This window comes from Ischnura elegans, chromosome 7 (genome assembly GCF_921293095.1).
Source record: "Ischnura elegans chromosome 7, ioIscEleg1.1, whole genome shotgun sequence".
In the NCBI taxonomy this organism is placed as follows: Eukaryota; Metazoa; Arthropoda; class Insecta; order Odonata; family Coenagrionidae; genus Ischnura; species Ischnura elegans.
In genome coordinates this window covers 15109142-15125809 of record NC_060252.1, presented here as the reverse complement: position 1 = coordinate 15125809, position 16668 = coordinate 15109142, and the positions used below count along the sequence as shown (strand labels likewise).

Genomic DNA, 16668 nt, shown 5'->3' with positions numbered 1-16668 from the left:
AAACGGTAAGCTTTATGAAATGTTAACAATTTAATAGAGTTTATGACTAATTAAAAATTTCCAGTCGTTTTTTTGACGATGTAGGTACCCCTTCGAGTATTCTATTTTTTTTATGTTGTAGATATATCTCTCCTTTACAAGTGTAAGAAGTTTAGTTGCGTTAATATTTCATTTAAGAAAGAAAAGAAAACTGTATGAAGGATAACAATAAATTTTCCATCACCACGGCCGAAGGACAAAGGTCCACCCGAATGGAAATCAAAATATTATTTGAATGATTTCTAATAGATGTTTTAGCTCGCATACTTTTCCTTCCATTCTTTGTTCCTTTACTTATCTTAAAAATGTAATTCTATGTAAACACGTTTTTTTCCGTTTCCACTGAATTCTCGATGTTCATATTACGTCGGATAGTTTTCTCTCAGCTGCAAGAAATGGAATACGCATGTTTAAGTTCGATGTACAATTCATTTTGCCCAAATGATTTTCCCAATCTGTACTCTCCTCAGAAGTCTTAATCCGAGAACCCTAAGAGCGATGCAGAATGACTCGTGTTAATTAAATATTCGGCATCCATCCTAGTCCATTACTCAGTTCCCTTTCGGTGCAATGTTGCCTGAAATGCCATTAGCATGAACTTCGAAATCCTTTTTCTGGTGCAACAGATACAGGACAGTTAGAGCGTTTATTCGTAGAGACTAAGAGGGTTTCATTTTGTTATAAAAATAATACGATTTGCCCAATTTGGTCCAAATCGGTTACCTCTAGTGTCAATTTGGTCAATTTTCTGATCGAATTATGGTGAAGAGAGTCAATGACATTATTTAGAGGCTATTGGAGGTTGAAGAATATATTTTTATTGTAGTATACAATAGGCATGGATTGATTTCGATTTTATTTACAATGAATAATTGTTTTGTTCCATAATTTGTTTAGCGCATTCCATGCCGAGCCCAGGAGGCCGCGCTGTCGGCTCGTTATCCTGTTTAATGTGGGGATTCCCCTTCCGGTCCCCTTCGGTTCCAGTCAGGTCTATACCACGGGGTCAGAGTAAGGCCATGACCCTCCTCTGGCCCCGTTCATTCTCACTCACTCCACAGCTTGCTGACTGAGGCACCACTCGCGAAAGATATCCTCCACTAAGAGGTCACCTTCAGCCAGCAAACTGCGCTCGAGAGACCCATAGCCCCCATCAACCAGTGGCTGAAGGTGGCGATGGGACCCCGAGCCCTCACCACTGGTATCGTGGGAGACAGGCAGAAGGCTCCTACTTCCCTCGTCTTCTTCCTTGCTTATATATAGTTAGTTTTACAGTAATTAGCTAGCGAGTATGTAAGACAGCTACTGCATAAGTATGTTCACAGATATTTATATTAATTTACGCAAAAGTAATGGAAATATTTGGTGTAGGCCTAAGATTGCTGTTTGCTGGTATTGCTAAAAGCTCAATAAAATTTGTCGCACGCAAAATCGAGTTATTTGTTTAAACTATGAGCTTTTAAATGAATAGGAAGGTTTTTGAGACATGGTAGTGACGTCTTTTTTCACAGAAAACGTATCGGAATTTACGATTCCACCATCAGGGCTAAACTTCAACCATTTCAACTCTAAAAATTATTTGACAATTTGGTTTAAATTTTATTGTTGTGACACCACTTAAAAAGCCCTTAATTCGCATGTAAATTTTTGTAAACCTTTATTTTTAAATTGATGTGTTATTCTTTTAATTTTATACTTAGTTTTCACAGTGGTGTTTCATTTTCACCATTCAAAGATAACCGTTGTTTTTGCCTCAAAATTTAATTTCTCTTCTGTATTTTTTCTTTGCTCTTTTTTCCTAATATTTTTCAGTATTAAATCATACCCGTTCACATATAATGTTGCTAAATCGTAGCCCTGATGGTGGAATTTAACATTCCGAAACTTTAGCTTTGCAAAATGAATTTATGGCCAAGTCTACAAAAAACCTCCTAGCAATTGATAAGGAAGTAGTCTAGAAAAACACGAAAGAATTTATTGAAATGAAATGAATTTGCACTATCCGCAATCCGAATCCGAATCCGCAAGTTTAAACGTCGAACTTTCACTACATAACGCTTGAATCAGTTGAACGAGTTAAGAACGTCTCCAGAAAGAATTAATTTTATTATATACAAATATAGTATTATTACAGAATCGCTTGTTCAGTGATTCATCCCGGAGGTTGGTTTGGATATGTGATAGCCCAAAGCCCCCCAGATTTTGCCACAGGCGTGAGAATTTCCCACATTAGTGGTTATTATTTCACACATTTTGTGGTGAGGTACTCTTAGGTCTCAACCAGTCGTTGAATGGGGTACCCTTAGATCGGCATCCTGGCTCTCCGCCAAATGAATTGAGTTCAGCGTTACCATAAGTTATTATTATAGTATTCTACCGATTAAGGTAGGTTTCCATGGAGTACTAAAGAAGTGATTTGGGAGCCTCCCTTTTCTTCCAGCGCTGCCTTCTTCAATTCACTGTAAGGCCTACTTCCTTTCAATCTCTCTAAAAATCCTATTCTTTTCCTTCCCCTCCCTCGTTTCCCTAACATTCTACCCTCTGACACCATTTCATCCCCTCCCCGCTAAGTATTCGCTCCATCCATACATTCTGTCTCCTCCGTATCTCATCTAAAAGCTGCCTCTCCTCGCCAACCATATCCAGTACTTCGTCGTTCCTTTTCCTCTCCGTCCATTTCACCCTCTCCATTCTTCTCCATACCCACATCTCGAATGCCTCCAATCTTCTCTCGTCTTCTTTCCTCAATGTCCACGTTTCCGCACCGCTACATTCCAGATCAAACTCTTCATTAGCCTTTTCTTTAAACTCTTACATAACGATCCTCTCAGAAGATCCTTCCTGTTCATGAACGCCTCCTTTGCTAATGAAATTCTCTTCCTAATGTCCTTCTAATGGTCTTTATGTGGCCACATACTTTAGTTACCATAAGTATCTATCTATATGTGATGCCACTCCAACCCGAAAAGGTTTAAAAGTTATAGATATTTTTTGGGGGGGGATTCGCCCCTCCATCCATCAAAATATTCATCAGCTGCTGCACTAATGAGGATGCTTCTCTTCTGAACGCTTTTGACGAATCATTGCAGTGTCTTCCCCACGATAAGGTCGAAGTTATCTGAACTCCTAGATACTTCATCTGTCGCCTTTATGTTGACAGCATTCACACCATAGACATAAGGATAGATGGATGACCTACGCGAGGAATGTACCGCCGCGCATTTGCTCCATTTAAGTTCTAGTCCCCCCCTAGTCCGTTAGTTAAGTTCTAGTCCGCGCATTAGCTCCTCACATAAACGTTATTCACAATGTTGCTTATACTTAGAGGCTACGTATTAGGCTTGGATTGCTTGAGTTATTAAGAGAATCTTTCTGAGTTACAGAGAGATCATCATCTTAGAATATCGCTATGTTTCTAAGCCCGACTAAAACGATTTAGTAAAAGAGATACTTTACCGAACATATGGGTATAAGAATTACTTTTTCTCCAAAACTATGAGGACTTAGTTGGCCGTAGATGACACCTTGCAGCATTTTTCTTGAAATCCTTATATCGCTCTCTTTTTTTATTTAAACTCAGGGAAAATTTAAACATTTGGACTCGGAATGTGGGAAAAGTGAGGGAAATTTAAAATGTTGAAGTTGGTATGAACTAACTCCGTTGGCATGTGTTGAATTAGAAGAGATGGAATTAAAGTTCCTCTCAATGTTTGGGTAAATTCTAACCACTTGTGCGAAGATATACGACATCGCAGCAGTTGAGTAATGCTTGCGCTTCGAATAGCATTTACATAGCGACGTTGAGCAATTATTAAATGCATGCTATCCAACGTGATCATAACCATTGCTGCGTCGTCCTGGGAGGATATCATAAATCAGGCAGGCCAGAAGTGGTATGTGTATATTAGCCCTTTATTATTACATTTATAAAAGCCCTTAAAGCTCGTTCAAATATTATGGAAATCCATGTTTACCCCCACGTGACACGGCGAAGTATTTCAAAAATAACCTTGAAAGAAGGCATTCAGCGTTTATGTCATTTTTATTATTAATATTATTACTAAGAAGATAGATACAAGTGGGCACATTGTCCGGTGGTAGCAGAAACAAATGTCATCCATACGTTGAAAAAGGGACTCTTGTTACCTGTCTACTTCCTGAACCTTTTCTGATATAATACATATTTTTTTGGCGAGGTCTTGAAGATTTTTCGCCAGCACCCGCCCTTAATCAGCACGCACGCTTTTATCTCTGAGTGATGAAAAGCTTATTTTTATTCGTAAAAATCGTGTTTATAAAAATCTTTTGTAATTCTATTTTTATTTTCTACTTTTTAGTGGTGATTCGTGTTATCGATTACTCGATCGAATCTGTCAAATAAATTTCTGCCACAAACTCAAAATTATAATTATCGCTATTTATTGAGACATTTTAAAGCTATCTTTCACTGTGAAAATTTAGTTAATTAATTAGAGTATAATACAACAGAATTTCAAATCTCGGATTGAATATCATTCTGTCATCAGAAGGTTGCAAGTGTGCAATATTTCAAGCTGATCCGACATTGCGAAGGGATTAAAAATCAATTACAAGATTCCATCGATGAAACAGACGAAAAAAGAGTGTTATAAACTATGGCGAGAAAATATTCTTCCTCACTCAGCCATTCTCTCATAAGTTTAAATTGAAATACGAGAAGTTTCCTGCCACACTTCATGAATTGGTGCCGTCATTAGAGTTAAGGTTTATTAACTCCTTTTTGGGAGAATCGCTCGTTGAGGAAGAGAATCGCTTGCAGTAAAGTAGTCAACTGCGAACCACGTGAGGGCAATCTGGAGCGGCAAGGCAGAGCAAGGGTAGGGCGGAGAATCAGCTGAACCGTTCAGAAACAGTGCGTGACGTCATCAAATCATCTGAAGAAGGAATTTAATGTGACCAAAAATTCATAAATGAAGTGCACTACACTCGGTTAATTTTTTGTCGATTTCTATGAACGAGAAATACTTCTTTTTAAATAAATTCTGCCGCCAAAGCGCGTGGCTCCTAACTATGCCATGTAAATCAGCTTCTCTTTACACACAAATTTCTCTGAATTTTGCCCGGTAAGGGGTGTGTATTCTGATATCATTGGAAAGAACTAGACTTTTTCTTTGCAATGACATAAAAATCATAGAATTCTATGATGATTGATTTTTCTCTCAAACTACGTTAAGGTCGTTGATTTTTTTCACCGAGTAAAGCTGTAGTAGCTGGCGGTGGATCGCAAAATGGAACAATACGTGTCTCTTAATTCCAAACTACTACAATCGACAATTTCAGAAGGTTGGTGAACATCTTTTTGAAAATTTAATCGACCTTTTCATATTTTTGAAACAAAGGTACAATATATTTACATTCAAATTAAAGGCTTGAAAGTTAATCTGGCTCCTATAGGAAGACGGATTATTTTTCGAAGGTTTATTATTAGGGATGGACGGATCCAGGATTTTTTCGGACCCGGATCCCGATTGGATCCTTGATTTTCGGAGCCGGATCTTCGGATATTTTCGAATCCTGGTGCATTTTCAATTGTCTGTTATAAAACGAAGTAATTATTCAATTTTCTTTTGGGTAGATACAATCAAAGGAATGCTTTTTATGTTTACATACATTTTGATATTTTTTCTGATTAAATATCATTTTTATAAGCTTTAAAAATTATTTTTTTTTAAACGATAAAATCTTTGCACGCTCAGGATCTAAACAGTTACGCTTGCGTTTTGGAAATTAAAATAGATTTCAATCTTCGAATAAACCATTGACTGAATTTTGAAATTCTTTACATAACTTTCCTCCGAATTTTGTCACTTTCTCATCGCATACTGACTTGTGTTTCACCCGCAAATGCTTCAGTTGCGGTGAGGTGTATGCAAGTTATAATACATATGGCGTAACATATTTATCTAACCTCAGTGGTGTGTGCACCCCGCATAATAAGCCATTACCTTGTGCGTGAAACCTGAACCTATGTTTTTTTTTTGGGAATCTCGAGGTTAGAAACGCCTGTGGAATTCTCCGTCGTCGATTTTTGTCGAGAGGCTCTCATGGAGACGTTTACAATGCCGAGGATCCGATATCCCAGAAAACCGATGTCCAATCACGTCGCTCTCTTTAACGCTCCGTTTAGCGTGGCGCAGACTGAGTTGAGGCACTATGACATTTTACGCGAGTGATTTGCTGCAATCTTCCGCGCGACTGATCGGCTGGCTCCTCTACATTTCCGCGTGATCTCCTCTTCGGTCAGTTTGCTGCGCCATCTGGGCGTGCTATCCTGTCACTTCGGATCGAAGAGTATAAGCGAATGTACCCAGAAACATAGGCGGATTTAGGGGGGGAGGGGCACCTGTCCCCCCCCTCCAGATGCTTAAAAATTAGACAAGATATTTAATACGGTTATCGTTCGTTTTGTTTTGTGCATTACAGAGCCGCAATCTTCAAATTTAATATTAATAAATTTCATATGAGTGGGTGAGAAGCCTTGGGGGTACACGTGATTTCTTTTTTCTATGCAGTGTCAAGTACTGAAATTAGGTAAAACAAACAAGAAGCAAACAGAAAGCAAAAAGAAGCAAACAGAAAGCAAACAAGATCAATTACTAGTAGATATTTAGTAGTGCATTTGATTTTCCACTCAATGTCAGCACAAAATAGAGACCCACTCGTATCCCTTAGCAACCAAGTTTTTGTGTATTTCTTCTAAAAATTTACTTTGCCTAACTCCGTTGAGAAAAATATACATATATCACTTGTACCCCATGGCTTTTCGCCCTCTCATATCTAAATAAAGAGAATATTTTCTGCAGTAACTGTTGCATTTTTGTTTATAATCTCAAATATGAGAACACTAGTCAGACCCTTGTGCCCCCCCAAGGAAAAATCCTGGATTCGCCCCTGAGAAGGAGGATACATAAAGGAGTCCCCAGTCCGTTCAGTTGAACCTTGACTTTTGTTGCCTTTTTGTTTGCTCCCTTTAATCGGTTTTCAAAGATGTCCGCAGCGCATGCGCAAAGATGTCAGGTGAGAGCAACCCATTTATTCTTAGTATTTATTACTAACCAATATTTATAAACGTGAGGAACAGATTCGGAATGTTACGAATTTGGCATTTCACATGATCACGAGTGTAATTTCGGTCAACAGCCTAAACTATGTACATGAATTTCTTCCGACTTAAAAAAATTCTTCGCAAATTTTTTCTTCCAACCTCCTAGTCCCCGACCCCTCCCACTCGCTTCAGGCCGTACTTTAGGTCGTGTTGTATACATAAAACTTGCACATTTTGGTCACCGGGAAGATTTTCTTAGGTTTCTATTTCTTTGAGTAATTCAAGTACTTTCAACTATAATATTGATAAGAAAATGTATACTAAAAGCTATTTATACCTACACCCCAATCATCTTGAAAGAAAAACTAAATTTATGTTCATAAAGTTAGTAGAGTCCATGATTTGAATCATTCTTAACTCTTTGAAAAAATAAAATTCACATATTAAGGTATCGATATCCATGTCTCCAGACGGTGCAAACGGGTTTTCCGACCGTGTGTTCAAATATTTCATGCCTTTACCGGAATCATAACGGGAAGACAGATGATACCTATCTGGATCATTCACCGCAAAATGACATTGGACGGTGATACGCGACACCCTTGCCTCTTCTAGCCTCGTACTCGACGAGACGAGGTATCGCTTTCCTCACCCCCGAAAGCCACAAAAGGACAGTCTGGCATCATTCATTTTATTCATATTTGGTCGCCTTTGTCTCATTAAGTGCCTGCCTTTCATCACGATATTCCTCCATACTTACCTTTCCTTTTGAATAATCCGCTATCTAGTTGTCCTTCTATATTTCATATCGATTCCAATTTATAATTTTAAAACGATTTTTTTGTCCTGTTTGTTAGCATTATTGAAATTGAAACGTTTTTTATAATTTGCAAAACTTTTGTCGTCCTGTAGGAAAAACAATTTTAAGATTCGGTTTCATAATTTCTGGTTAGCGCTAACCGTAAGATGATACAGCCTTTAGGTTTATCCGGCAGTGGCTGCAAATTGTGGATAGTTTGAAGTCTGATCTTATACAGACCCCTATGAAAAAATTGTATAAACCTGTTTCAAAATTTTATACAATTTATACAATTGCCATGGTAATTGTATAAATTGTATAAAATTTTGAAACAGGTTTATACAATTTTTTCATAGGGGGAAGCTAATCAGAACTTTTAACTTCCACGGGTTAAAGTGAAATGCTGTATCGTCTTATGGTTAGCGTCAACCAGACATTATAAAACCAGCCATTTGTTTCGTGTTTATGTCGGTTGCTGTATTTTTGAGTTTGACGATTAGCACCAAATAAACTTGCGTGAAAACCAACACTCCGGCAGCGGAATTAATTGACTCTCTTCATTAAACCAAAAATCCAGTGAAAAACGTTTGTGCGCTGAAGCGGAGACAGAAATTTGCTCGAGAGTGACTGTGTGGTATGTGGGTTTCCCTCTCCGGAATTTTTTTTATCAATAGGGTGGTTTCCTATTATTTTTTATTGCCTAAATCGAAAGATTATTACTCCTGGAGTACGTATTTCACGCTTTTAGATTTTTTAATGACGATATCTATTTTTCGCGATTAAATGAAAAGTGAAAATTTTCAAGCGCTCGAAAACGCGACGGCTAAGTATGAATGCCGGGAAAACTCCGTGTGACGTCATTCTGGTTCCCGCTGCCGCAAGTGAGGTGACCTTGGGGCGAGGCTCTGAGCGCTGATACGACGCAGGATGCTAGCAGGTAGCAGAGTACCCTGCTAGCTGGTAGCGCTTGGCTTAAATATAAGGATTATTAATACCTTATCAAACGAAGAAAACTTTCCGACCTTAGCCAGTTTTAATAGGTGATTATTAAGACATGTTTCCCTGAGCTCTGTGCCTCATGCATGCATTGGTAATCTCAGACGATGTAAAACTCCAATGTACTCATATAGAAACTAGGTCCCTGTGACGTCACGTGGAGTGGAATCGCATGGGCCTCAATCTAGCCTTTTTCAAATGAGGATAAAATTGACCCTTGCCATTCGTCTAAACCGGTATTTCTAAAACCAAATAATTTGTATTATGAATACAATAATGGTCGGTAACGAATCGCAATCAATGCCTTTCGTTTTCTTTGATGAAGGAAACTACCCTATTCACACGCGACGGAAACCCATAAATTTCATCAAATTAGCTCTAAATTTCTTTTGCATAACCCATAAATTAGTATTCATGGTTAGTTGTCACCGAAACGGCCGTGATTATCGTGGTTCGGTCTCCATAGATGTTTGTTTCCGAAATATGCCTGAAATTTAGAAAAATTTTCAACTTTAGGGCTCTAGTGCATCGGTGAAACTATGAGGGGGGCGGGGGTGAGGGAATAGATCCCCACCCAACCCTCAGAGAAATGTAAAAAAATTGAAACTATTTTGTAGATTTGATATATAATAACTGCATCTCTTTAAAGTTAAATTTTAAGTGCCTATACGTAATGCCGTAATGACGTAAAATATATTTACTGACATGCCATTTTTCAAAAAATTTCCCGGAATCCCCGTTGCCTAGAAGAGGTCGCCCCTAGGCCTCCCTACCCCCTTCCCCCCCGCCCAAAGCATATTCCTAGTTATGCCACTGCTCTAGTGAATATGGGTAGTTGCGAAAGAGATTGAAATATCGGTATCTTTCCCCGAAGTGATTCGGAGGAAGTCATTATGACGTGTAACTGTAATGAAAAAAAGGAGCGTTAGAGGATAGGTTCCCCAGGGCTACTGGAGTCTTCAGCGGATCTTTCGCGGCCAGTCGCCACAAGGGAAAAAATTCGGGGGGATGAATCCCCCCCCCCTGGCTGCATACCGTTTATGCATATAAGTTGATCAAGAGTTATATTGCTACTTATTTTTTCCTGCTGGCGAAGAAGTGCGGGAAATGTGTAAAATTAATCGTCGTTTCATTTAAGCCTTATTACTGATTAGAGCCAACGAAATGATGAAACTGATTTGATCCCTTTGACGCAGGCTTGCAAAATATGAAGTACTACTATCCAGGAATGAAATAGTGCTAAGTAACTCATTGAAAAAAATGTAAAAAAATTGGTATAGCCACGGCTTCAAGGTTACGTCATACGCTGGTCTATGCTCAGCAATATGCCAATAAATTTCAATATATGTGCAAGTCATTATTCAGGCTCTTTACGTATGCGTTCTCATAATTACGTGGTTTACCTGTTACGTGGGCGTAACCCAAGAATCCTTGCGTTATAATCGAACGTTATTGTGTCTTTATTTTTCAGTCTTTATCAAATTTGCAAGGCATGTCAGTCAATTTTGCATACATGACCATTTTCTCAACAATATTTGAGCATACTTTTTCCATGTTTCATCATTTATTACTATTCATGTCTGCGTGAATTTATGTGATATCTCAAAAAAAAACGCGTTGATACGAACAATCTCTCGTAAGAATCCTTTACACATCGGTTCGCTATGTACCCAACTCGTATTAAGTTAGTTATGCCCGTTACGGCTTATAAAAATAACGGAAAAAACGGAAATAACTCCCTATGCATTGGGCGTTGCCTATATACAGGGACACCGCGGAAACGACGCAACGTTTCTTCAGCTTATTTACGGGTGAGCACTAGGTAGGTGATTCTTTCTTTTCCTCTCGTAATGGTTATTTTTTCTGAGGTATTCTCGAGGATTTGTTGAGGATCATTGAGGAAAGAAGGAATACAGGAGATCAGAAAGCCATATTTTATTTGTGGAATGTGGTTCTTTCAATGTTGAAAGTGGAATCAAGCCAGCATCATGTAACTTTCATTTTGTAAGTGCTACACGGATTATGGGGAAAGGGACTTTTTTTTAAGTTTTGTGGACCTGCGCACTCATCGATTTTTTTAATCGCAAAAGTGCCCGTGAAAATTGTGAACTACAACATGGGCGTACCCAGTGGGGGGCAGGAGGGCTGTCCCCCTAGCAGCAAAGTAAATTTAGTTGAAAACGAAATTTTTGAACAAATTTTCCTTAAATCCAAGAAAATTGATATTAGTATAAAACATTTAATTAATATAAAAATATTTTTTTTGAGCAAATAATTTTCAAAACTAATGAAGCGCTGTTATAATATTCTTCAAATTTTGTTTTCATAACTTTTTTTGTGTCACAACTCGGACGACCATGGCTTGGCCCCCTCTAGTTTTGATCCTGGGTACGATCTTGAACTACAATGCTATTTTTGTCGTGAAAGTTACATTATCTAATAATTTAATTCTAAATTTATCTCATGAGTGCCATTTTTGCAAGTAAAGACTAACTCTACTGAATGAATTTCAACAAATTTTACTGATGAATTGAAACTGACGAGGTAAAAAATTTGTGGAGAATATAATTGTATCCCTATTGCTAATGTTGGAGAGCATAAGTAATTACAGCTGTATGCCTATGTTAGCGCAGATTTATTAAAAGTACTGATAGCAAAAAACAATATTAGCAGGAAGCATATCGTACATTAAATATGTACTGTTTTTCTCCGTTGGGTGAAAAATTTTTTGTTGGTATAAAAAAAGACAATCGTTAGTTTCCCAATTTTTGATGATTTTTTAAAGAGAGATATCAAAAAGCACTAAGCAACAATAATCCTATGTGTTCTTTTTGAGTAAGCTATAAACTTAAGAATGGATTTGCTCCCTGGTTAGCAACTTCAGAACCTCTAAGTAAAGTGTTTGCCATTGTTTTTACATTTTATCTTTCGTTAAGAATGTCCATATTAACATATTTAGCCATCCTTCTTTTAAAAAGATTTTGATGCGAGTAAAGATAAAGTACACGTTTATTAGTACCTTGGGAACTGTCATTAATATGATAGCCTTTAAAAATGAAAAATTATAATTAGATTTTATTAATTAAATTTTTATTTTAAGTGAGGAAAAAAAATCCCACATTTTTTTAATACCTTCTCTCCACGCTATCAGACGACGGCCCTCTAAACTTAATACGGCATAATATCATAATCATGGAACATGTTTTTATCTGTGTGGTTCCGTAAGTATGATCCTGTTGCTTTAATGGAACGTTAGTTTCTGTCTATTTCTCTGCTTCTAATCATTGGTTTTGTGTTTTTTTTTCAGGATATGGACGAATCACAGACTTTGGAAATACTGAAACGACTTCACAGAATCGTCCTCATTTTGAAGGCAAGTACATGCATGTAATTTTTCTTTCAATATTGATTGTATATACATGCATCAAAATTTTCCACGAGAGCAATTTGTGATCCCCATTGTCAGTTATATTTTTTAGGGCAATCTTGCCATTAATATTAGCAAATTATTTAGTTGTCGCCATTTTGATCAGCCACCTTTAGGGTAAGTTGTGTAACAAATTAGACTCAGATTTCTTTGCTCAAATAAGAGGCACCCTAGTAATTGTGGTAAATGTTGGTGTACCACGAATTGAATGATATCCGCTAACCACAGCACATTTCCACTAGTTGGGACTACGGACTTTGTCTCTTTATCTCTTGGGTCTGTCGCATTTATGTGAAGTATTCCGTAAATATTCATTCATGAATGTTGAGATGTAACAAAATATTATTACAGTATTATGACTATCATCTTTCGGTTTCTAGTATTTAGAAAATTTCACATCTTCAGATAAGAAGTGGGCAAGTGCTACCAATGAGTGGCCCGTTTAAAGAGCTCTTCTTTTTCAATTGGCCGAGGAAAATTCAAGTTGATTCCTGTGTTCTGTTCTTGGAGATTTGTTCCAATGTGCTGTCTCTCATTTAAAGAGGCCCAAATATCCAGAATTTACTGATCATGAGTTCAATTTTTTTCTTCCATTTCAGCTGCTTGTGGATCAGGTCATGATCCTTGAAACCATGACTCCCCTCGACTTCATGGACTTCCGGAATTACTTATCTCCAGCGTCTGGTTTCCAGAGTCTACAGTTCCGATTGCTAGAAAACAAATTAGGAGTCAGGCAGGTCAGTGATAACGTCTGTGAGCTCCTATGTAATGAAGCAGTGTGAAATATGCAGAGCATTACATATCATTTCATTCTGAACATCTTCCACTCAAATGCACCTGTTTGAATCTCTTCTTTTTTTGTGTTTATAGGAGCAACGAGTAAAATATAATCAAAACTACAGACGTGTGTTTGGCAATGATGAGTCTGCAATAGCTGCCATTGAGAAGTCAGAGAGTGAGCCATCATTGGTTGAGCTGGTGCAGAGGTGGCTGGAAAGGACCCCTGGTCTGCAAGTTGAAGGCTTTGATTTCTGGGGGAAATACCGCAGGGCTGTCATAGCACTTTTGCATCAACACAAAGTGAAAGCCAAGGTAATTGCGTGTATAGTGGTTTCAAAATTTTTCACTTTTATCCAACTGGTGGATTCTTGTTAAATATATTTGAATGAGAACAAGGCCATTGCAGGTGGGAGAAGGTCTTGGGGTTTAAACCCCTCAGGAATGTATCAAGTTTGAATTCTTATGTGTTCCTCCTCTGACTTATACATCCTCCCCCAAAACTTTTATAGCCATGGCTGTAAATAAGAAAGAAATTGACATTTAAACACCTTAATTTATACATTGACATGATAAAATATTAATATTTAGCATGTAGTACATATGGGTAAATCAATGTGTAACACACAAAAATTTTCAGCAATTATATATACCGTTCTGGAATGTGATGCATACTCATTTGAATTATAGTTTGAAGTTTTTGCTATTGTTTGCTTTCTTGTTTTTTGAACTACTGACCAGCTGTAAATTGCAATTGCATCCAATGGCAATTAGCTTGAGAAGAGGTAAAAATTTTTGTTCATTCCCTGAGCAATAATTTTCAAAACTTGTTTTGCTGTTGTTGTTTTTTTTGGGTAGTTTTTCATTGCAAGAGTGTTATGATGACCCTGCTGGAATGCAAACAGTACCTACTCTCGGGTCTCAAATCAAAATGGGGATAATTATTTCCACTCATCTCCCTTGATTTCAGAATGCTCCAACAGAGGCTGCCAGAACTCACCAGTTGGCCGACATTGAGAGGAGGAAAGCCGTGTTTGACTCAGTATTTGACGAGGCTGCTCATGAGGCTTTGGTGGCACGGGGCGAGAGGCGATTCTCCCACCGTGCCCTGCAGGGCGCCATCATGATCACCTTCTACAGGGATGAGCCCCGCTTCAGCCAACCGCACCAGATGCTCACCCTCTTGATGGACATTGACTCGCTTATCACCAAATGGAGATGTAAGTCCTCTCCGTCTTTCCTTTTCCTCATCATTTGAAAATAACTTTGGAGTTGAATACGGTAGTTTCCTTCATCAAAGAAAATGAAAGGCATTGATTGCGATTCGTTACCCACCATTAGTGTATTCATAATATACAAATTATTTGGTTTTAGAAATACCGGTTTAGACGAATGGCAAGGGTCAATTTTATCCTCATTTGAAAAAGGCCAGATTGGCGCCCATGCGATGCCACTCCACGTGACGTCACAGGGACCTAGTTTCTATACGAGTATATAGGAGTTTTATATCGTCTGAGGTTACCAATGCATGCATGAGGCACAGAGCTCAGGGAAACATGTCTTAGTAATTACCTATTAAAACTGGCTAAGGTCGGAAAGGCTTCCTCGTTTGATAAGGTATTAATAATCCTTATTTAAGCCAAGCGCTACCTGCTAGCATGGTACTCTGCTACCTGCCAGCATCCTGCGTCGTATCAGCGCTCAGAGCCTCGCCCCAGGGTCACCTCACTTGCGGCAGCGGGAACCAGAATGACGTCACACGGGAGTTTTCCCGGCAATCACCCGTCGCGTTTTCGCGCGCTTAAAAATTTTCACTTTTCATTTAATCGTGAAAAATAGATATTGTCATTTAAAAATCTAAAAGTGCGAAATACGTACTCCAGGAGTAATAATCTTTCGATTTAGGCAATAAAAAAATAATAGGAAACCACCCTATTGAGATCTGAAGTCATAATAACTACATCATCACGAAGGTTCCTGATAGATACAATTGTCTTTGAGTGAAATTTTATAGGAAGTAGTATTTCATTGAATACTTATTGTACTGAATCAGTCAAAATTGATCCTTGAACTAAATTCCCCCTATTTTATTTTTCATAAATTGGGAATATGAGCTTATGCTTTGAAGGAGATGAAGTTGAGCTTTCCTTCTTGTACTCAGCACCTTTTGTGAAGCAGAAGAGCTTCCATTGGTTGAAAGCCAATAATTTCCAGCATTCAGACATCTGCAAGATTCTTCTGGTTTTAGATTAAAATATTACCTATGTGATTCTTTGGAAAGGAGAAAACTGAAGATGAATTTCCTCCCTAAGGGAACCTTGACTGACTTAATTGGAAACTTCCTAATCACTTCTTACTGTAGTTCCTTTCTATCAATCCCAATATAAATAAATATTCATATTTTTCAGATAATCATGTTATCATGGTTCAAAGAATGATTGGCTCCCAGCACCTAGGTACAGGGGGTTCTTCAGGATACCAATATCTGAGATCAACTCTAAGGTAAACACTATCATTATGCAGCTATGATCTCATCATATTTTCTATTCTTATATTCATGTGTATTCTTTTTGGCAATTTTCTCTCGTGCAAGGCAGCTGAGCTGGGAGAAAGGTATGTATTGCATACATCCCTAGTGAGAAATGGGTGGTGGAATCCACGTGGAACCCACGTGGAGAATTAACGTGGGTACCACGTGTTTTTGGTCGTGGAATCAACGTGGAACCCACGTGGAAATTTGGTGGAAAAATTAAAACAGCAGTAGGTACTGTCCTAAAACCATTAAAACCTCAACCACTCTATATCTAAACCTTCTATATATGTGTCTACGATTTTTCATGTGCTCTCATGGCTGCCTTTCCACGACTTATATATAAATAGAATGTGCGATACATTTTCACATAACTAGCATGGTTTCAGGATGATAAATGACGCAATTTCACCAGAGAGTTAAGTTCCACAAATTAGAAATTCTGTTTAACATTTTATGATAATCACCACAAATCCACTTGAAATCAACGTGGATTCCACGTGGGTCCAACCACTCAATATCCACCACCACCAAATATCCACCACTCAACGTGGATTCCACGTGGGTTCCACGTGGATTCCACCACCCATTTCTCACTGGGTCAGAACCCCAGTGAACTGAACTGAATGGGGAAAGCTGTTTTGGTAGGTCTTTGTGTATGCATATAAAAACATTCTTATCCAATGGGTTTCTTCAGAAAATGAATTAAAAATTATTTATTTGGGCTGCCCTTGAGGTTTTCTTTTAATATAAAAAGATGTAGATTTGAAAATAAGCGGGTTTGTTAAAAAAATTGTGATCAGACCTCTCTACTCTGGGAACATGGTTATATCTCTCCTTATGCCTGTAGCATAAACTCAGCAGGTGGTATTTGCAGTTGGAATGGTTTTGGTTGACCCAAGTTCAATTAACTTTGGTCTTTCTGTATTTGATTTTGAGGACTCTGAAAGATGAACTCTGGCTGGGAAAATTGTTTATCTTGTCAATAAATTAGGCATGTGGATATGTTGTTAAGG

At 38.1% G+C, this 16668-nt stretch overlaps 1 protein-coding gene across 1 annotated transcript in view; it reads left to right on the top strand.

Annotated features, from left to right (window-relative positions):
- The window catches only part of LOC124162156 (tryptophan 2,3-dioxygenase), a 67254-nt gene that overhangs the window by 46346 nt on the left and 4240 nt on the right, over positions 1-16668 (top strand). Inside the window, exons 4-8 of the mRNA XM_046538576.1 lie at positions 12226-12291; positions 12945-13082; positions 13216-13437; positions 14093-14342; positions 15531-15624. Of these exons, the coding sequence (XP_046394532.1) occupies positions 12226-12291; positions 12945-13082; positions 13216-13437; positions 14093-14342; positions 15531-15624 (770 nt within the window). The remainder of the gene's footprint in view (positions 1-12225; positions 12292-12944; positions 13083-13215; positions 13438-14092; positions 14343-15530; positions 15625-16668) is intronic.